Here is a 23,467-nt window from a genome sequence, read left to right on the forward strand (position 1 = left end):
GACTGAAAAGAAACCATGCAGTATAAAGTGAAAACAGGTAAAAGCAAGAGAAACATTTTTAAATTGAGGCTTATTTTGATGTGGATGCAAGCACAAACTGCTCTGGCAGCAAGGCGAGCAGCAGCTATCCGCTGTTCCCCTCGAATCCAGCTTAGGTTACTCTTCAGTGCACGACTGTTTTGCCTGCCAGGTGATGTCTTCTGGAAAACCTGGCTCCTTGTCAGCTGAGATCTAAACCAGAGCTGGGATTAGAAAGGTGCCCGTGCCCGGCCACACACCACTCTCCTAAGCCACCATGGTTCTTCTATGGCGCATCCCTCCCTCATACAACATACTCTGGTCATGCTTGTGTGTGGTAGAAAGGGCTGGCTTATGTTGAGCTCCAAGGAATTGAATTGAACACAGCTAAAATATGCAGTTTACAGGAACAAGCAATGTTAGGGGAGGTTTTATTCATTTTTTCCCTGAAGATCCATTCAGGGATGCAATTCCTGCAGTTCATCTCCCCTGTGAAATGTTTTGATGAAGCTTCATTGCAAAACCAGTGCTGGGCTGGGATGGTGCTACCTGTTCGTACTTCAGGGGAGATCTTTGCATGTTCTTCACTGTCTTGGCACACGTGAGCTTGGTTTGAGACGTGAGAATGTGCAGCTTGCTTTATTGAATGCTGTAGTTAGCTTTCCTCCCGGCTTTAGACAGACATCTTTCAGGGTGGGAGATGGAGGGAGGCTGGGGGCTCCCCTTGATTCCAACAGCTGAGTTAGAGGGGATGCAGCGACTTGTGGAGCTGAAGTTTTAGCACTCTGGAGTATCTCAGAAAATGAACTGAATGTTCTTTTTGTTCTTAGGGGCTTTGTCTGGAGCTTCAATTAATTATGAGGTGAAACTCTGTTTGGACTGGATCCAGGCATGCTTGCTTTTGGTATAAGTAGCGTAGTTTGGAAAGTCATTTGAAACTTCCTTGGAGGACCTTGCACTTCAGCTCTTTTCTTCTTAGCAGTTCTCAGAGAAGGAACTGGATTTGGTACGTGTCCTGGTTTCAGCTGGGATTTCATTTTCCTCCTAGTAGCTAGTGTGGTGCTGGGTTTGGGATGTAAGGTGAAAATAATGCTGATAACACCGATCGATGCTTGAGTTGTTGCAGAGCAGTGCTCACGTACAGCCAAGAGCCTTTCAGCTCTGCCCTGCCAGCGAGGTGCTGGGGGTGCCCCAGGAGCTTGGAGGTGACATAGCTAGGACAGCTGGCCCAGGCTGGCCACAGGGATGTCCCCTGCCAGGTGGTGTTATGCTCAGCAACAAAACCGGGGGGAGTTGGTCCAGGATCCCCCCATTGCTTGGGGACAGGCTGGGCACCAGTCGGCTGGTGGTGAGCAATTGCATTGTGCATCGCTTGCTTTATGTTTTCTTCTCCCTCCTTCTCTGCACCACTGTCCTTAACTTAACCCACGAATTTAGCTCTTTTTTTTCCCTGATTCTCTCCCCCGTTCCACTGGAGGGGGAAGTGAGCAAACAGCTGTGTGATGCTGACCTGCCTGCTGGGTTCAACCACAACTAGGAAATATTACCCATGCATGGTCACCAGTGTCCCATATTTAAATGTCATAGGGTCACAGCATTGTATTCCTGAACCATGCTTCTATCATAAATTGTCTTCTGACTGTAAAAAATTGAGTATGAGTAAAAAATGTATGAAAACAAGCAGCTTAACCAATTTCCCACTTATTTAAGGACTTTACAAGGATGCATCATTTTTTTTACTTGTCATATAGAAATGTCAGGGCTTCCATAGGAGAATTTTGCCAATAGTTAGTTACTTGAGCTTAAAATAGAAACATTCTTTAATAGCGAGTAAAGGGAAACATTATCCACTTCAATTTTACAAATGAAGAATGAATCATAACCCCCTGAGCTGTCTAGGTGTTTGACTCTTATAGGGAATTGATACTTAATTACCTTTGATGATCTGGGCATTAGAAACTCTGATTTCTTTACTACCATAAACAGTTCACCCAAAACTGTGATTAAAGGCCTAAGGAATGTGTAGTTAACTCATAAAAAATTATGTACATAAATTCTGCTGATTCATTTCACTGTAAAGCACATCCTTATTTATTATTATAAATGAATCTCTAATGTAGCTCATGCAAAGTCTAAATGAATGCAATTCTTTTTCATTAGGTAGCTCTTTAAAATCGATAATGTTTTCTTTAAGGGAAAGCTTTAGCTGTTACTAATTTAAATCTCATTAACTTTTGCCTTTTTTTTTCCGAAGGCTCAATTGGAGCTACATTTTTCATTTAGATTTGAAGCTGCAGGCTACATGTAATTCCATTTAAAATCACAAGGTAGGCAAGAGTAATATTGGGTTAACAGTAATTCAGAGAACTAAAACTTCAGAATATTTTGTATGGAGCCTACACTTACCATTTAGAAGTAAATGGTCTTCCCAGCACACAGTTTGGAGATGCATGGGTTTTGAGAAATCCTTTCCTAATTAATGCAAGGCTTGCAGAAGCCACACTTTCCAGCACCACAGTCTTCTGATTTATGCACATGTATACGCAGTGAAAGTCCATGAATATTTTTAAGCCGTAATCTCAGTCCCTTCTCTCCATGCCTGTGTTTGCATGTCAGTTGCTTTGGGTCTGGTGGGACACTGCTGTCATTCATGTATGGTGCTGGGACTATTTTTGAGTATGTGCAAATAGAAGCAAAGAAGTGCAGGGTCCTTTATGCCTACAGAGTACATTTCTTCTCTTCTAACAGATGGCCATCCAACAGCAACTGGGCTGGTAGCGATGCTTTTTGTTATCCCAAGTTTGTAGCTCATTAATGAGGTTTTATTTGCCCATCTTTCCTAGTGAAGGCACACTGGTCAATCCCAGGGAAGAGGAAGAGAGCCAGTTCTCATAATTCCGATGGGATATTTTTGAATATTTAGTGTTAAACAATAGCAAAAATTACATTGTAAAGGTTTATGCAGCCTTGGGCAGGCTGGAAATTCAAAACTTAGTGCTGCTTTTCAGAATAGGAGTTGTCTGGAAGGGTTCTGGCACCACGTTACTCACTGTGCATCAAAATTAACACGTTGCAACCATTTTTTTTTAATTATGTAAAATCAGATGAGTCTTTAGAGAGATTAAAATGAGATTTGTAATGGCTTAGGAGAATTCTTAAAATTGACAACTTGACACAGCATGATTTCAGATTATCTGAGATCTGGCATAAGGATATTTATACTTCTGCTTGCAAAGATTCTCTTCAAAGTCATCAGGATGGAAATATTTACAATGAAGACATAATAATGTCTTTAATATGTAAATCATTATAATTGCATTTCTTACATTGTCAGCCTCACACTGAAATATCATTTATTTCACAAGTGACACAGGAAAAGATGTGATTGCATTTGTGATACTCTGATTTTTTAACAGAAATGTAACAGTAAGTGCCTTCACATATGAAGAACTTCTGGTAATCGTCAGTTTCCTTGACATATTTTGTGTGACATCTGCATTTCTTTATTTCTGATTTGTATCGCTGGTTCTAGCTTCTGCAATCTTTCTGTCTCTGTTTCCTTCTCCTTCCCTTCTCGCAAAGAGATTTTGCCTGTAGGGATGTGCTCCCCAGAGTATCGGCACCCAGCGCTGTGGGGTTCAGGGATGGCGATAATTGTTGCCATCAAATTCTGTTTCAAACTTGTTGAGAGATGATTTAAAATGTATTTTTTGTACCACTGTAACACATGTTGTATTGTCAGAGGCATCTCACTTCATGTCCCTACGTGTAGCCCAAATTCCCTACCCTGAGGCCCCGTACATCATGTGTGCTTTTACCCTCTCTTCAGATGTAGAGCTGAACGGAGGTAAGAATAAAATCAGCTAGGTTGAATTAAACACAATATTTTTAACTGAGAAGGCATTCCTTCAACCCTGTGTATGGAAATGAATCCTCGTCCTGCTCTGGCTTCCCTACCAAGCACTATTTGCTGAATTCAGCTCGCATTTAGCAGGGAGCCGGGCTCCAGGAGCCCTCAGCGGGCCTGCTGAGAGGGGCAGGAGCCCCGGGTGTGAGCTTTGGGCCCCTCAGCACCACGAGGAACCTGCAGCCAGGCTTGGGGACTTGGCACCCTCTATGAACAGGAGTTTGGTGAAAGGAGAAGAGAGAATCCAGCTTTCGACTCCCTCATCACTGTGAGTTTTCTCTATTTAAGAATTTAATACTGTTTTCCATATTTTGAAAAATGGTTTCATGACTGAGAAACATACTGGTTTTCTTGGGGGCCACCACCATAGAAGCCAGTGTAGTCAAAGCCACCTCATTCCAGTTTTAGTATTTTTATTTTTTTTCCGGTTTATGAGTAACTCATATGGAAGCTTTTAAAATGATTTTTCAGAGTCATTTTTTAACGTGGATCTGTGACAATTTAGTCACGATGTGGTACTGGATGGTAGGGCTGCTGGCCAGTGTCCCAGCTGGAGGACATGGTGACATCTGAAGGGTCCTGGGGCCCTGGGCACTGTATCTCCCTCTGTGTCCTGGGTCCCCAAACCCTGCCCTCGCCTCAGTGAGGAGCTCAAAGGATTCACCATCCCCTGCCTCACCCTGTGTGCTGGGCAGTCCGGCCCTGCCAGAGGCAGCTGCGGTGCTTTGCAAATCGAGCTGGGGCCCCTCGGGCTGACAGGAGGCCTATGAATAAAATACAGGCCTGCTTGTGCCGCTCTGAGCAGGGAGCGGACGATGTATTAGTAATGAAGTGTTTGCAGTTAGTTGCTTTTGCTTACTAAGAAATGAAAACCTGCTGCCTGCTTTGCTTCTGGCTTATGAAGATACTGGGAAGTGTGAGGAAAAGGCGGTAAACTGGGCCGAGCTGGGGGCTCTCTTCTGGTAACGGCTATCTGTTAGCCCAAAGCACTGCCAGTTCCTGTGGGGTTTTTAGTCAGCTTTTGGCCCTGGTCTGAGAGCCTCGTGAGTCCAGACTTAATGAAGACAACGGGAAAGAGGACCCAGCCTGTGTGGGGAGCTGCAGCCCCCGAGGACAAAATGGCTGCTCGCCTCAGGCCAGGGCCCCGCACTGCGGCTGCAGGAGCCGGCTGAGACTTAGGAATCGGAGTGCCTGTGGTCCCATAAATGTGGCCCTTATTTGCACTGGAGGTTTGTTACCAGGGTTGTGTGAAGCTGCCTGCAACTGTGGGATGGAGAGATCTAAGAAAAAGCATGTGAAGGTGAACCTAAATGTACGCAGAACGTGTTCTGGAGCACAGCACTCGCTGCAGCTTGCTGCTTCACCTAGAGAGACGTCTGTAACAGAGGTAGTCTTGTAAAGGTTCATTTTTCAATCATGAACCTTTTCTTTCTTACATTTAATTATAATTGCTTGTAGGAAGGATAATTCAATGTTTGCTTTAAATGGAAACAAACGTCTGAGGAACAATGTTTATTGTTTAAAAATATCGCATTTTGAGAGCACTTTGTAATTCATCAGTTACAGACATATTTTAGTCAAATAACCCCGTAACAATTCTATTCATAGTTGTCCTATAAAAGCAAATATTGTTTTGATTTGTAAGCGTTCATTTTACTGAAATGAAATTCAGTGTGTTCTGCTGTCAGGAGAATTCCCTATTTAAATTCTGCTGCGTACATGGAACGGATGAATTAAAACGAGAGGAGAAATTACAACCTAGGTTAGAGCATGGGTCACAACCTTTTTGAGCCAAGATCCACCTGGCATGCAAGTGGAAACAATAATTGGCTCATTGCAGCTCAAGTTGTCTGTGCCAGAAAACAGCAGGAATGGCATATCAATTGGACAATGGCATATCCAAAGGCTAATGTGTAGAGACAAAGCAAATGACCAAAGCTGGTTATTTGTTGCAGGTAAATTCAGATGAACTTGACTTGTTCCTTTATATTAATTATTATGTACTGATTTAAAGCTGTGCATTCTTTTTTTAATTTATTTATTATTTTAATTTAGCATTGCAACATATTCATTAAATAGTTTGCAGATGTCCAAAATCCAAAACATTCATTCTACCCACTGTGCTTATAATGAGGAATTCGTTTTGTAAAGGATTGGGTTATATTCTGATGGGCTCACTGCAGCTTAGTATGCTAGGGAATAGAGATGGTCAGTAGGGAGGTTGGAAAGAGTCGTGAAGAGTGACACTGCCATGATCCTGTGTGTTCCCAGAGATGGGCATTAACGTGAAAGGCTTCCTGCACTGAGGTGTCCCAGTGAGTAATTCCTTAAACCATGCACAAATACCAACCAGCTGACCACGGAAGTAACACCCAGTCTTGAGTCCTGTTTTCTTCTTGTGGTGGGGTGTGATATTATCCACAGGCTTTTCTGATAGTCCTCGTGCACTCTTCTGTCAAGCAGTTTTTCTCTGCCACAGGTGGGATGAAATGAGAGCCCTTAGAGCAGACCTGTGACACTCCAGGATTCCCCTCTGCAGATAACAGAGGAGATGAATTTAGCCCAGTGAATTCAAGACGGAGTCCGTCTTCCTAACCTAATCCAAACTCAAGAGATCGAGCCCTCAAAGCACGTAACCCAACTCAAACTATCCACGTACTTGAAAAACAGATGAAAAAAAAATAATCTTGTGCACGTACACCAGCCCCTCTCCCCCACAGGGACCAGAAAGTTAATAGAGTTTCATTCTTTTTCATTTAAAATTCTTATTATTCACAGCTCTTTCTTACAATTCTCTGCTGGGAATAGCAAGCAGTGGATATAGAGTTTCCTAATTGTGTGATTACTTGAGACTGCAACTACCTGATCTGGGATCTAGTTTCCATTTACTTTACCTTCAGTAACTTTGTTCAAAGGACTAATGAAAAGAGACTCATCAATTATTGAAATGAATTCAGCTTTGTTCCCAGAGTTTGCATGGTGCTAAAGACTTGAAAACAGCGTGTGTGAAAGTCTCCATGGGTTAATGTGCTTCTTTGGAGAATACCAAAACTGTCTCAGAGCGTGTCCTTAAAGAGCTTGTGTTTAGTCAACAACACTTAAAATAATAATTGCGCGTACCTTCAGATTTCCAGAGTGTTGCTTCTAGCCTGGAATCTTCAGTAGGATAAACTTTTTAAGAGCAGTGGTATATTTTCAGCCTGTTTTACTCATTGGTTGCCTCAGATATTGTTTTCCCTTTTTTCAGAGAAAGAAAACAAGAATTGGCATCTGTCTAATATGTATAGGGGTAGTTCTTTGTACCAAAGAATCATTGGAGGTGCTGGGAAATTTATCTTTGTGCTTTTGTGTCATTTGTTGATGCAAAAGAGGTAAAAAAAAAAAAAAAAAGAGGCAGCATTCATAGTGGAAAATGACAGGAAACTGATTTTTCCCCTTTGTTGGAGCTTATAAAGTGGAAGTATTTATGAGGTTTTGTGGTCATTATGTTGAAAAAATGGGGTTCAAATGGGTTTCAGAGCTGGGTGAGCAGCTAAATTACAGTGTTTATTGTATCTATACTTCTGTTTGCACTGAGGAGTTGTGTGCCTGCGTTTGTTCATAGCATATATGTTTCAGTATTCAACTGAAAGCTTTGATACTTCTTCAGTCCAAGAAGCAGGTGTATTGTCATATAACTGATCTGGCCACTCCAATCTGAGCAACAGTTTTCATTTAATTTAATGTTCTTCTGCTAGTGCGATAACGATTCCTTGCTAGTTATTTCATGTCTCGTTTTGAAAAAAAAAAAAGGGGGGGGGATTCATTTACAGATCCACAAAGAAGAAAAGAAGCTCGATTGTTTGGTAACGTGTTCACCACAGATCACCCACTTGACTTCAGTTCTGTGGGAGCAAAAATGAAGGCTGGGCAGAGATGGGAACTTTGTAAATGAACTTCCCTACAGCTCTTCCCAGTCCCCCTGCCCTGGCGCAGGAGGGGAGCTGCAGAAGGAGCTGAGAAGGCAGCCCAGGTTGGGGCGCCTCTCTCAGACCCAGGCTTGGGACTTCACAAAATCTACAAAGCATAAAGCCATGAAATATGATTTGGTTCTTTTTTGTTCTGTGTCCCAGCTCCACTGCTGTTGTTTTTCAAGGTGCCTCTTGCGTTGTTTTCTGTGTGGTGGCAGCCATGGAGAATCAAGGCATTACACAAGGATTATGTAAAACCAAAGCAGTTCATAAGTTCTAATTTCTCTATTATTTACTTCAGCACAGACTTTAAAAACCTGCCAGGTATTGAAGCGACTGGGAGAACATGGTCACCAAACTCATTTTTAGGTAAATATGCTGCATTTTAAAAAGTTGCTTTAGTGCCCTCCGCTTTCTGTTGGCTAAGCAGGGCAATTTGCTGGAAGCATAGAGCACAGCTTTGGAAGGGCACTCAGTTCAGGTCCATCTATCTGCGGGAACATCTGACTTAGACGAGGTAGCAAAGAATATGATGAGACCAGAGATGTGCTTTCCATCACACAACGTGTTTTAGAGCTTCCTGTCTCCAGCAAAATCTAACCTGCCAGCTGTGATTTGCTCTTCTTCTCTCCATCAGCACGCATTCCCGAAAATCCCTGTCATAAGGTGCCATCCAAAAAACTGGCACCGGACCCATCAGTTTGCATGGCCAATCTGATAGGTGCTGCAGGATGAGATGTCCCTGTCTGGTAACTTCTACTGACACTCCTTTAGCATTTTGCTTCCTCACGGAGAATTTCAGAGTTCCAACCTCATTAATATGCCTTGGCTCTTGGAAGCTGAGGTTTGTTCAGGGCCCAAGCTGGCTTTTGTCTCCTAGATCGATGATCTGCTAGTATGTTCTTTCTTTTGCATTTTGAGTTAAAGACTAAAATGCTCCTGGCTCTGTATGCATATGTAAGTCAGGACAGAGCAATCCATTCTTATTTGGACCTCTGGCAGTATATATTTACAGTTTGTTTGACCTCAAAGGAAATTATGAGTGTTCAGCTGGAATCTTTGACATTTGGGCTGGGTTGTTTAGCTGTAACCTCATAAGAAAAGCTGGTCAGAAAGAATGAAGCATATACAAATCCTGAAAACGTTTTAGCCCATGTTACAGAGATTGCAAACTTTGATCAAAATTTAGAAGAAATTCAGCCAATGTATAAGGATAAGTAAATGCATTTTTCTGCCTTATTTATGAGCCAGACTGGGAGAAGTACTTGCATGTTGATAAATCTAATGAAGTTTCTTTGCACTCATAATTATTCAGCTTAGGAATTCTGAAATATTTGCACATTTCCATGTCTTGAAAATCCCAAGCTTCTTCACTGGTAAACTCGAATGGTCTAAACCTTGTTAGAAAGCATTCAGAAGATGGAGATGAGAGCAGAGAAACTACAAAGTCTTTGTGTGATCCTTTTCTTAGATGTTGTGCTTCTACAGCAAAACAGTCATGGCAGGTGACTGCCGAACCTAGACGCTACTGTGATAGGAATAAATTATTTAGTTAGAATTGTTAACAGGGTTGGAGGAAAAACACTGCAAATTTTACCAAGCTTGAAGCACGATAAACTTGTTTTTCTCTCAAGGTTGAAGGTGGTTTTCTAAGTGGTCTTCATCTGCTACAGATAATTTTTTTGATTTACTCTATCCCTTGGGACAACTGTTTTTTTTCTAAAATGCAGTTTAAAATATGAGTGCAGTCGGAACCAGAAACTACAGTTCTCTTGGCACAAAGAAGGGTAAAACTGTAACTCATGGAAAAGAAAAAAGGCAAGCACCTGACCTTAACTTCCCTCTCCTTCCCTCCCTTACTGCTCACTGAGCTCGGCTCCTCTGCTTCTGGGGGAGGTCCTGTGAAGGAGGTACTGTGAAGTACCCGCACAGCCTGTCCTTCTCCCTGTGACACAGGTAACTTGCTCTCTGTTCACTGACTCTCTCTGGCCATCACTTCTGATGTGCCCCACACAGCAGCCAGCTGGTTTTTGCCTGCCATATGCAAACTGCTGCTGTTTTTAAGCTGTGCAATCTGAACCTTTAATTTCTGTACACACCTATTATTATTATTATTGTTACTATTTAAGTCAACGGTATCTGTAAAGCTGCATCTGGAATCTGGTAGGAGAGGAGGCATTGCTAAGGGTGGGAGGTATCCCAAGTATGAGGGGCGCAATGTGAAATTCTGGAATGAAATCTTCCTGACCACTTCCTCTCTGGGGAGATAAACGTCCCTCTTCTGCCTCCCAGCCTCCTTTTTATTTTTCTTTTGTCCTCTGGTGCTTGGACATTGCAGAGATAAACACCCCCAGTGACACAACTGGAGAACTGTTGTACAAGGCTAGAGAGGGAGCAGGTGAGCCTGAGCTAATACCCAGGCTCTTTGGGAAGACCACGTCCAGCCAGAGCTATTAAAGGCGTTACTGTGGTTGCTCAAACACAGGGTATGTTCCCTTTCCTCTAGAATCAAGATCTGAAAATACCAAGTTGCCTAAAATTCGTGGGCTGTAACCGACTTCTGCACTTCAAGAGTCCCAAAAAATTGCATGCATTTTGTGGGCTTCCTTCACAGAGGGCATCCATCGTTGCTCGTGTCTGCAGACCCCAGGCGAGATGGATATCAGTTCCTGGGCTCCGCCGCTCTATGGCTAATCTATAAATAAAAATGTAACTCAGAGGAATGTTTTTCTGGCTAAATATTTACAGTCACAAGCATTTCTTGCTTTGTGGAGCAATAAATTTAACACATTAGCTAGTATATTTATTTTTTAATCATTTATTTGTAGATGATTTCAATTTAAAATGAGATTTCAGGTAACGGGCAAGCATGTTTAACAATCCTGTGATATAAATTGCTGTAGGTGACAGATCCCAACAAAAATTATTACAGGCAGATTCGCAATGCAAAAATTATTTATATGACAGCAAGCAGAAAGACAAATTACTCAGAGACTATGTACATGCTCTTCTGTAATTGCTCATAAATTATTGTGGTTCGTCTTAAAATGCATCTAGAATCCCTCGACAACTGGATTTATTTAAAATAAGAATAATGGCAGATTACCAGGAAGCGTTGGGGAAGGAGATGTGGTACACACTTGGGGTGACTGCTAACACAGACGTACGGTAACGTATCACCAGGCAACTTAATCTGTAATGTGTCTGATGAATTCAGACCCTTCCTTCTCAGCTCACCATCTCCTCAGGTTGCAGTAGCCTGGACAGATATCTGGGGTGGCCCTGGATAATACCAGGGATGCCCCCCCCACAGTCAGCTGCTGCTGCACTTGCTGGCAGCACTTCCCTCCCTGCAGGGGGCATGGCAGGTCTCTCTCTGTGCCTCAGCCCTTTCAAGTGCTACAAAATAGGGCTGTGATCAGTCAGTGGGGCCAGAAGGAGCTCTGGTGGGGCTGGGGGACAGGCAGGCAAACCTCCTTTCCTCAGGAAGCCAGGCCAGAAGTGGGACAATTTTTCCACATCCTCTCAATACTCTACATTTTAGAGCATATTTCAAATAATTGTCTTTGCTGGAAGTGTCTAAAATACTCCCACAATAGAGGGGATTTGATCTGAATGGGCTTTCAATCAGGCACTTATTAGGGATCAGCTAATAATTGGGTAGCAGAGAAAAGATGTATGTACAGTTTTTATACAATAAGTGCCTCTCTCTAATGCCATTACTTTTGTCTTCTTACCACCCTGATCACATTGCACATTGAGAGCCAGCCCCACAAAAATGACAGCAAACTTTGTTCTCGATAATGGAGTGCTAAACTCCACCTAAGCAGCTCCCGTCACTCGCGATGACAGCTCGGAGAATACTCCAAATTAATCCAACAAAGCACACGCTCCACTGACTGACGGCGCGGCGGGAGGAAAAATCCCGGCTGCCACGTGAGCGCAGGGAGCCTGACCTACATTTTAGCCTCTACAGCTTCATAAGAGGAAACGTTCCCGGCGGTGTGTTTAACGAGGAAAAAAAGGCTAAAAGTCATCTCTTGTTTGATTAGTTTTTCTCCACTGATTAAGATTTAGTTGAGGCACTCTGTGGGACTTTTCCCTTCTGCAGGTGCCATCCGCAACCTATAATGAATGGTTACTTTACTCTGTTCCCCATGTGCTCTCCTCTCCATTTTCGTTTTCTCCTTTGAAAGTGCAGGTGCAGGTCTGGGGTCAGCTCGCTGTGTTGGTGACCACACTGAAGCGTGGTTATGGCCGGCTCTCGCTGTCTGCTGGGGCAGCCAGAGATGGGTTTTGGTGTCTCTAGTGCCTTGGCTACAAATTGCCATTCTGGTGTCTTTCATCCATTGCTCTGTGCTGAAGCAATTCTAATACTTCAGCAGCTGGAGGTAAAAGAGTAGAGAAGCACACACTAGAAGAAATTTTCACAAGAGCGGAAGGTGAGGCAGACTGAATGCCCCCAAAGGGTGCTTTATGTTTCTTTGAGCTGTGCTTTGACAAGCTGATGGCGTGGCTGTGGCAGAAATTGCATTGGACACAGCAGCGTTTTCAGCTTCTAAAGTTGGATTTCCCTGTTAGATCAGAACCAGACTTCCTATTTGTAATCGGAATAATGCTCTGTGATACAGCAGAAAAGCTGGCACCTTTCTGCTTGACCTAGAGGCTTTCCACGTGTGTATTAATGTCAGTTACTCTTCACTGTGGTTTAACTTTGCTGAACCAGCATAGGTTTGAAAGCTTTAGATGACGTGACAGGATTAGATTGACAGGAGATTGACAGAATTAATTAGATCAGCTGAATTAGTTGGGATTTAAATTCCAGTTCTGGGCACCCCTATTCATTTCAGCTTACGTATCGCCTTAGACTTCTGTGACTTTGCTGAACTACAGGAGAACGGAAGCCTCGGAGAATATCTGTACGTCCTGAAGGAGGAGGATGAGCAATCTGGAGAGCTCAGCAGTTTCCTTTGACATCTCTTGCTAGGAGAAAGAGGCTGTAAGCTCTGCAGTGCTTTTTAATTGTAAACTCGTGCCAGCCGAAAGAGAAGGGCTTAAAAAAGGCACGGAGTGAACGTGAGGAGGCTTTGCATGGAGTACACTGAGAACCACTTGATGTTAGAGCCACCTGTATAAAATTATTCATGATGTTAGAACCACGCTTTAATGAAAAAATGGGTTGGATGGGTTTGTAGAGCAGGGGGACTGGGGTTCTTCTTCCAGCTGTGCTGCTGCTTGTCCATGTCTGTATAGCACCATAGCTAGAGGCAGTATTTTATGCGGTCCTAGCAAGAGACTGGGTTACAACGCACAGCTTTGGTCGTAATGAAGGCTCTTAAACACATGGAGGAGATGTGCTGAGAACAAATACTTCACAATGTGATTTTTTGGGTAGTAATTAGCCAAACTTGATGCTGCAACAGTGAGAAAGGAAATGTACCACGCTGGCTGGAAGCACCAGAGGATCCCCCTTCTGTTACCCCATGACAGCTGCTGGGTTAAACAAACAGTTCGGAGTAATGAGGTCTTGGTCCTCCCGTCCTGAGCCTGTGTCATTTTGTTTTACCCAGATGTTGCGTGGAAGTTTATGTACAAGAAATGTGTGAGCAGGTTTAAAATATGGTTCAGCTGCACGGTTCATGTGGTCATGGTACAATTAAAGCTGATAAACTGCACCGGGGAAATCAAAAGCTCCCATTTATCATGGCTAGTTTTGAAGGATTTGCTGTAGTGAGGTGGGGGTTGGTCGATTCTCCCACGTGCCTGGTGACAGGACGAGGGGGAACGGGCTAAAGTTGCGCCAGGGGTGTTTTAGGTTGGATATTAGGAAGAACTTCTTTACTGAGAGGGTTGTGAGGCATTGGAATGGGCTGCCCAGGGAAGTGGTGGAGTCACCATCCCTGGAGGGCTTTAAAAGACGTTTAGATGTTGAACTTAGTGGAGGTTTAGTGGAGGACTCGTTAGTGTTAGGTCAGAGGTTGGACTTGAGGTCTCTTCCAACCTAGACAATTCTGTGATTCTGTGATTCAAGAGAAGCCTGAAAAAATGGTAGACATAATTTAAAGATAAGAAAAGCCACTAAAAAGTACTAGATCTGGTATTCCAGTATGGATACAAATTTGTGTGTAGTACTTGTGCTTAGGAAGTAAATAAAAAAATCACTTGATGAGGGAATGCTACTGAAGATGTATGTGAAATGAGGAGCATATGAGAGTATCCAACATTGAGAGTCAGAGGACTGATGCTGTAAATGCAGAAGAGGCAACTTGACCCTTACTTGGTTGAATTTGAGGTAGTTACATCAAGGATAGAGATGCTTCAGTTACATGAAGCTGGAAATGATCACTAAATTCCACAAAATATATATTAGATCAAGTGCATTGATTTTAGGCAATGTATTTGCCTGCTGACAGCCTGCTTTGCTGTCTTCTTTTTTGCTTATATTCTCAGTTGACTTTCAGGCTTCCATTTTTTCTAAGAATACAAAAGATTGAATTAAAAAGTCTCTGATACATGAGGGGAATTGTGTTGATATGTAGGTACTAGGATTATAGTGTAACCAAAAGGATTTAAAAGTAATGGGAGGAAAAAATGTAGAGAGAAATAATCTTTTAATAAATTGGCTGACACATTCATTTTTAAAGTGAAGTATCAAACCTTTTTTAGCTAAAAAAAGCTGTTTCAAAAGTTTTTGATGAACAGAACATCAAAAGATTCCTTTTCATATTTGTACAATATCTGCATTAAGCTTGATTGCATTGATAACATGTTGTAGTTTTATTCTATTGTATATAATTCTTTCTCTATAGTTTGAGTAGGCTGTAGGAAAAAAACAACTGTGTGTAACTGCCTTGGAAGAGAATAATTGTCACATCTCTTATTTTTTATGTAACATAATTAGCAGAGGTGGAGGGAAATGTTTTAAGGGATAAATTGGGGTCAGATGCCAACAGACATTTTCCTCCAACAAGGAATTAGTGAATTCAGAATTGTTTTATTAGAGCAGGTAGGTAAGGTGAAAACACTTGGTTTATTTATTAAAGAATTAGTGAAAGTGGATGAAGGTAATGATGTTCTAAAGAAATGGAATCGAGCAGGTCTAATGTGCTCTAATAATAATCATGTGCTCTTACAGCCTGCACATTTTACATTTACATGTAACTAAGAAAACCGTATAAAATGCTTTTGATTGCTAATAGCTGCCACAAGTTTATCACACTGCTCTAAAACAAAGGTTTTTTTCTTTTGATTAATTGTTTTGCATTTCACAGGCTGCCTCTCTCTGTCTTGAAGAAATGTATCTGTGTCTAATATGTCTTTATTATTGTTTTGCTTTCAGTTGATGGTTGCATTGACTGGTCAGTGGATCTCAAGACATACATGGCTTTGGCAGGTGAACCAGTCCGAGTGAAATGTGCCCTTTTCTACAGCTATATCAGAACTAATTATAGCATGGCCCAAAGCACAGGTCTTAGGCTTATGTGGTACAAAAACAAAGGAGACTTAGAAGAACCCATTATATTTTCTGAAGTTAGGATGAGCAAGGATGAAGATTCAATATGGTTTCACTCGGTTGAGTTGCAAGACAGTGGTTTCTACACGTGTGTTCTAAGGTGGGTATTGTGTTAAAATATCACTAAGAATGTGTAGATTGTCTCACTTGAAAAATGTTTCAATTTAGCTTTCATGATTGAGATAGTCTTCCAGTTAATATTTACTCATTATTTGCCTTCTCATAATTTTATTTGTCACATAATGCTTTGTCGTAAAATTAGTTTCCCTAGTAATTATAGTTACCTCTTCCAATAGCTATAATTAAACATTTGCAAACTTACATTTTGCCATAAACCCTCATAAATGGATGCTTCTTAAAGCATTAAGTATTTTGGCTAAGTAATCCTCAAATTGTGTGAGTGCCAAAGGTCATAAATGATTTTTCAAAGTTGGTAATTTTGTGACACAGTTTAAATTATTCTGATAGGTTTAGTCCATAGAGAGTTAGATTTCTGTCTGGTTCTGAGAAAATGTTTGTTTTAATATACATTTAAGATTTGTCATAATGTGAAGCCGACCTCATTTGGTAAGGTGGTGAAATGCTTGTCTCAAGTATTTTGGAACTGTTGGATGATCCTTAAATGAAGTATGTGCTGGAGTTCATGATATCCGTCATGTAGATGTTGATACCAGCTCTGTGCCTAAAATGAGAGGATAAAAAAGGAGGAGTCTGTAAGAGTGAATGGATAAATATCCCTTAAATGATCCAGTTTTGAATTAAAAGGAGTTTACAGATACGTCCTATGATTCAGTGTTAAACTGTTTGGTTTTAGAGAATGAAGCTTGCTCCATCCTTGTCTGCTGTTCCATACTGAAATTATGTGCAGGTTTGGTGAATTTAATATAAAATATTTGCAGGTAAATAACAACACTGTTGAGAGCCCAGAAGTTTTGCTCTCTCCATCTCTTCTAAGTCCTTCCTGCTGTCTCGTCTCAACTTGCCTCTGTTCTGATCCTGAAGAATGGTGCTAAAGTCAAAGTTTGTGCTGTGGTGCGTGGTTTGTAATGGGAAGAGCCAACACCCAGTTGGACTGTCAGCTGCATCTACCAGACTCACTATTCAGTCTGTGTTGCAGCCTTTGGAGTTTATTATTCCTTTATTAGCTGCTCCATCACAGGTTTGGGGTTATGTGAATTCCTTGGTTTTGAAATGTTACGGGAAGATAGTGGTTTACATGTTTCAGGAGAGACATACTTTTTTCATAAGATATAGCTGCAGTGCTGATCAAATTACTAGTTTAATACTTCTGGAAAATTTTATGCAAATCCTATGTGAACAATGAATAACTGATCTTGAATCAAATTCTGGGACACACTTCTACTTGGGAAATTTCAAAACCCTTTGCTCATTTACATGACAAAGTACTTTTGGTAACAAATGGGCAGGTTGTTAAATAATTCATGAATTCTTCTAATTTTCAGATAAAAACTATGTGACATGCTTCTTGGAAGGCATTACACAGCAGTATCATCTTCCCTGTCAGTTATGTTTTTGCTGTTTATACTAGAACTTACTTACATAATTGCAGACATTTTGGCCTTTTTCAGATTTATGTGGGAGTGCAGATTATTATATGTAGTGATTACACATAAGAGACCATATTTCTTCCTTGAATTAACTTATTTTTTCTTCCAAAAATATGGTAATGTATCCTTGCTGTTATTGTCTATAAAATTGCAGGGGGCTTAAAATAGCTGAGGAAATAGCAATAGTAATTTACTTTAATTTCATTAAAATTAGGTTAGAGGTAGAGTTCTGAAATATGACCACAGGTCTGTGGTAGACTGTCCACCCCATTAACTGTGTAATTTCAGCTTTCTTAATCCATTTTTTAAGAAGGGGATAAGCAGATGTTTGTGTTTTAGTCGTTAACCAGGATCGCCTGCTTTGAGAGAAGGCGAGGATCTGTGTCACAGGTGAGAGCAGGAATTCTAGGATCTGATTTTATTTTCTAGAAACATTAACAATTTCTGTTACAAACGCCTTCTTTTGTAGACTGAATGAATAAAGACCTTAGAGAGAACTCAATGCACTGGAAATGAAGAGGTCACCGTGTCCATCAGTATGCGACACTGGGCCTAAGGTTGCATGCATAATTGAGTCTTTTGGTTTGGTAGTTGAATTTAAAAAAAAAAAAAAAATAGGAGGAAAGGGGTTTTAGTTCCAGAAAAATGTAAAACTTCTGAAGTTTTGTTTTGTTTTGTTTTTGATTGAGAGTTTTTTGACTGAAGTGTTTTTTTTTTTTTTTTTTTTTTGTCTGAAATATGTACTTTTCTTTACAAAAGGGCACTAGGGGGTGAGGTGCTCAGACACGGTGCTAAGGCTAAGTGGGGACAACGGGTTCCAGTCCCAAAAGTTAATGGCTTCAACTGGGAAGATCTTCTCTGATAGAAGAATAGAATTGAACGCCAGGGGTTTTTAACAAGTTGTATACAACGGATGTCACAGGCAATAGCAACAATTATCCTGGTTTATTCTCCCCCAGCTTGTTATATTTTCCCCACTCAAAGACAACTTGGCAAACATGAGAACTGCACTGGGAAAAAGGCAATTGCGCTTTTCACTGAATTTCCTGTTTGTTGAAAAGATTCTTCACGATCCTAATAAAATCGTGTTTTTCAAGGAGCTCCATTTCTTGGTTGCTCATGGATGCTTACAGGTTCAAGGCATGTTTCATCTTTGAAGCAACTTGGAAGGAAATTGTCAGAAGCTGCTTGAAAAGGATGGGGACAAGCAGGTGAAGGCAAGGTTGATACGGCAACGATTTCAGAAATGGATAAAAATTAAATGTATCAGTAAATTCTTGAAATGACAAAACTGTCGTTTCAATAGTACTAACGCCTGCTTTGTAAATTAATTCATAATGCTGAACAAAATTAAAGTGTATTAGAGCAGCATCAATGAAAGAGATTGCTGCTCTCAGGCTAGAGAGTTCTGGTAGCAGAATTTAAATATTGCCTCTCCTTTATTAACTGATTAGACATTGTTACATAGGCAGATGTGTATGTGTAATAGCGGGAAATTCATGTTGCATTAAACCTTATTTCTCTCTTCTCACGATATGTTTTGACGTTGAGGTGACACTGAGATGGAAACCAAAGGGTAGTATTTTTCTCCTGCATTAAGCATGGCCATGGCATATCAAGGGATCCAGATTCTTCACTTTTAAATGAATGTGGACTTCATCTCCGTTGGGTAACCCTCAAAATTCCATGCAACTGCTTTGTTCGCAGGTGCCTTTTTTGTCAGGGCTGCTGACTGGTGGATAGAAGTGTGTTTCATTAGGGTTCCCAGATAAATGCTGGGACATTTGTGTCAAGACTTCAGTGCACAATCTGGAAATGCTGCGTTCTGGAGGTCTCCTTGAAGTACAGGCCTTGGATATGCCGTTAATCTTCCAGCACCTGCCGATGCTACTTTTAGATAAAGCTGTCAGCATTTCTCTTACAGAGTTTTTTTTTTCTGGGATTTTCACATCAGCACTCTGGATTGAAACATCCTCCTCACTGAAGGTTTCAGAGATGAAAGCAAAGCAAACATGGAAGCTAAAATTGATCTAAAAGCATAGGGTGGCCTCAGAGTTCTGAGTGTGTAGGAAGTTCATTTGCCAGATGATGTGCTGCTTTTGCCCTCTGCACAAATACATCTGTTTTTCTGTGTCAAAAGGCACTGCTTTTTAAAGAGTGAAGAAGAACAGGGCCTACTTGGATCTCCTGATAAAAGAAGAGGAGCTGAAGAAGAAATCTCAGCAAAGTTTAGCTGCACCTTTGCCCTCAGCAAGGAGCTGCTTCTGAAGGCCTTTCTTCAAACTGGGCCCAGCTCCAAAATAAACTGAAATACAACAAATGCTTTGTGAGCGAGATCAGTAAAAAGTGGTAAAATGTTGGTACTTATTTGCTGTTGATTAGTTGGTAAAATACAATAAACTCAATTCCCATAATAAGAATCAGGAAGGTAAGAAGTCTGGGGCCCAAGGGATGCAGGGTAAGCAGGAGGTACGGGTTTTTGGTCACCAGACTGAGTGATGGACGTAAGCCTCGACTTTTGTACCAGAGGTAGAATAGCAAATGGGGGTTCCATGCATGCCTGTAAGGAAATAAGCCTGCAGATCTTTAATACCTGCATTTGATGCCAGAGAACTGCCAACAAATCAAGTTAGGAAATCTGTGTATCCTTTTCCCTTACTTTGTTCCTATCTGTACAGTTCTTAATGGAGAACAGCATTGCCACGGACATGCACAGAAGAATCAAGCCTTCATCAGACCATCAGTGAAATATTGAAATATTCCTTTCTGAGCAGTAATAACATAGACTGATAGTAGATTTTAAGCCTTCAGGCTTCTGAATGTCTGTGAAGCGCATGACCAGCAAATCAAAATCAGATTTAGACAGCCTAGAGGTGCTGTCAGTAAAACTTAATTTGCGGCATAACCTTTGTGCTCTCGCTTCAGTGGGTGTGAGGAGGAGTTGAGGAACTTGTTTCAAATGCCTGCAGCCTGGACTACAGTAGTCACCCACGATCCCAGGAAAAGCTGTGCCACTTTTCTCAGAGCACTGGAAGTCCGGCTTCCAAGTGAAAGGAAAGAAGACTTCTTCCAGGTCTTTACGACCAAATAGGAAAATCAAACTAAATCATGCTGTGAAAATGGGGAGGGGTAAAGTTGTTTTTTCTGCAGCCATCTTCTGTGGTTCTTCTGGTATGTGTTTTAATACAGTCATTCATTTCGTGTCTTCTCGTTACAGAATGTTTTTTTGGCTTTATCCAGTGCTCAATTCATGAGCAAAATTGGTTTATGTTTCAAATCCATTTGAGCATCGTGTTACTCTGAAAAGGTACAAAGATGATACCTTCTAGTAGTCTTTTGTCATCTGGTATCCAAGAGGAGCACATCTAAGTAGTTGCTGTACTACGCATCTCCTGGTTACCTCTCATACTTGCACACTGGTATCTGAAGCTTTCACAGCTGCACTGTCTCAGGCATTTTTGGAGAAGTCAGTTAAATTTCGCACATAGAACAAGTGCATGGGTACAGCAGGGCTTACTCTTCCCAGGCACTTTGTGATGCTAACATTAAATGTCACACATTAAAAACGCGTGACACTTCCCCTGTTAAAAGTGACAGATTCCGTATAAACAAAATCCCTATAATAATGTAGTATACTATATTTGAATACAGTGTTAGGGCAGATACAACATAAAGTCAGCATGATTCATCATAAAATAAAATTCAACTTACTGAGATAAAATGTTTTGGCATTATCTAAATGCAAAGGAAAGTAGAATCAGAATATTTCTACTTTTCTTTCTAAAACTATGTAAAAACTGATGGTGCTCCTGCAAATCCTTTTGATGACATAGTGTTTATTGAGAGAAATCAGTTCTACATGTTCTTTTCACACACTTGTGGGAAACAAATATTTGTTTTTGTTTCATGGTGATATGCATACTTCTGCTCACTCACCTTCCTTCCCTAAAGCTTTAAAATAGAAGATATCCATCCTCTGTCTTTCTGAAAGCCAGCGTTTATGTTGACATGAAGCTGGAACAGTCAGGGCTTCAAGCAGGAATGTCTGTGTTGCTCTGCAGTTGGAGAGCATCCAGCAACATGAGAGTCTTGCGTATTCTTTAGTTTTCCTAGTAGTAAAATCCCAGCTTTAGGTACTATCAAAATGAGTGGCATTACCCTCTAGTCCCAACAGATTGTTGGAGCAAGAGCTCTGCATGCTGCAGTGCATCAGTAACATTTTGACTCGCTGTCACTGGTTGTTCATGGATGAAATGCCTTCCCTGGTGGGCTTCAAACCTTGCCTGCTTGGGAGAAAGGATACAGAGTGGAGTGACCGCTTCCTCGCCAAGTAATCTGCCTTCAGGAGACCGAATGCCAAGATTATTCAGCCACCCTCAGCCCTCTTTTCTCCAGCTTGTCAGGGTGTTCATTTCCCTGCTGTTCTCCAGATAGCAAAGGAGGAGAATGTGCTTACCCACGTACCACTCCTGTTGAAACCTGCATCAAAGCCAGCTGTAACCATAACGTCAGTAGGCAACATTGTGTGCGTCCTGGGAGAGGACAGGCAAATGGAAGTTTTCCTGAGGAAATCCATCATGCCCAAAGTACAAGGTGACAGGTACATAGGGAATAAAACTGGTATTTGGTAAGTGATTTCTTCTTTTCTGGCAAAAACAAACAAACACAAAACTTAAGATAAGAGACACAGTCAGGAGGACTCAGCTGCAGAACTCAAACAGCTCTGCCTGCCAGTTGGCATAATGACATTCACGTCATGTTTATTCATGATAGCATTCTTTTTATAACCCATCAGATAATAACTTCCATTGTTTTATGTGCTCGATTGCCTGTTTACAAACTGAAGGGGGCTTGCTTTTCCTCATTGCATCTACAAATAGGATGTACATACATGATGAAGGATATACTCCACAGGTTTTATTCCTTCAGGCAACAAAATCAGTGAGGTTTAGCAGTGCAGACATATCTAATGGGTATCCTGAACTCAACCTTTGCTTTATGCTCTAGGTGTCTAATAATAAAGCAAAGAATAGACACACTAATTCACCCATGCGTGGGTTGGAAGAAATAAAGGAGAAAATGTTCAATGGTCTCAGAACAAGGGTATTGAAAACACAAAATTATTGGAAGGAGATTTCTTAATATATTCCTTCATGGAAGCAGTTGTCCCTTTGCCTCAGATTTATGTCATTCGTAATGGGTCTTTTCAGTAAAAGAATATAATTTAACAGTAATATACAGAGTTCTACTAGAAAAATATTAGAAAATAAATGAAAGGGTCTTAGTCATTTGCAGTAGCAAACTTCAGGGCAGCACGCTGCTTTGTAATACTTGAGGGCAAGGAAGAAATTTTCCCTAATAGCAATCCCAGGCAATTGTATTTTTATTTTTTTTCTGCTGGAACAGGATGTGTTGAAGCTGGTAGAGACCAGATAGTTTGTGAGCATAGGTGCAATGTGCTGAGATAGCTTTGTGTTCTTTGGGCTTCTGCATTTTTTCTCTCTTCTTAATTATATTTTCACTTATTTCTAGTAACTAACACTCTTGAAGACTTTAAAAGAAAGTAAGGGGCGCTGTTAACCTGTGTGATTCAACTTAAGTGCTAGGAGAGTTTCCCCTGGGCCCAATTAGTCCCTGTTGTAATGACTGTCTGCTGATTGGTGTGGTTTTTGATTGCTGCTGTCATGATGCAGAGTTCAGCAGGACCACTGTTTGTTTGTGTGAAGGCAATTAGAAAAGAAGTGGCACCCCCAGGCATTTAGCCATGTGCAAATCAGGCTGTGTGCTGCTTCCTGTTCTCAGAGAGTTTTAAGAAATATGGTGCTAGAGATAATTCCTGTGTTTTCAAATCATGGGCTTGCTGTTACGGCCTATATCACTGGCTGCACTAGGCACGCTCTGACATTTCTGTGTCACATTTCCTTCTTAATAAGGATGTTAGCTCAAATCCAACTTAAATGTAAACTTATCTAAACTTCAGTGAGGTAGATTGAACTGAGAGAAACTTTACTCAACTGCTAGATCCAAACATCTTTTCTTCTCTGTCCCAGTATCCAAGAAGCCTAAAAACTCCCTAAACAGAGTTAAACTCACTGTGAGAAATACAGGGCTTGCAGTTAAGTGCCTCTGGTGAGAACTATATTCCTGAATGTTAACTTGTGGAGACATTCTTGGATATCTGTTTTTCAAGCTGTCATCACTGTAAGCCTTTTAATATTACCCTTCAGTAAGTTCTCAGAAGTTCTGTCTTTTAGGTAGTGATGTTTTAGTTTTTCTTCATTGTGAGACATAGGCTTCTGGGACATCTAGTATGTGTAAGTCAAATTGTCATCTTGTCTCTAGTGAATCTTGTGTGGTGATTAAGTCTGAGAAGAAAAGATGTACAGAAGGACTAAAAATTCTTAAGAGTGATGGTTAGCTCAGCACAAAATACTTTTTCTACCTGAAGAAACAGGCATTTGAATTGTGCTTCCATCTGAATTCACAACACAGGTTTCTTGGAGGTTCAGAG

At 41.1% G+C, this 23,467-nt stretch overlaps 1 protein-coding gene across 27 annotated transcripts in view; it reads left to right on the forward strand.

Annotated features, from left to right (window-relative positions):
- Positions 1-23,467, forward strand: part of IL1RAPL2 (interleukin 1 receptor accessory protein like 2) — a 397,669-nt gene that overhangs the window by 205,918 nt on the left and 168,284 nt on the right. For all 27 annotated transcript variants that reach the window (XR_011101166.1, XR_011101167.1, XM_068697284.1 and 24 more), the window contains one exon: positions 15,215-15,488. Coding sequence is in view for 25 of the 27 variants with exons in the window: in XM_068697284.1 (XP_068553385.1) it covers positions 15,215-15,488 (274 nt within the window). In the remaining 2 variants the exon portion in view is untranslated. The remainder of the gene's footprint in view (positions 1-15,214; positions 15,489-23,467) is intronic.

This window comes from Anas acuta, chromosome 13 (assembly GCF_963932015.1).
Source record: "Anas acuta chromosome 13, bAnaAcu1.1, whole genome shotgun sequence".
NCBI classification, from domain to species: domain Eukaryota; kingdom Metazoa; phylum Chordata; class Aves; order Anseriformes; family Anatidae; genus Anas; species Anas acuta.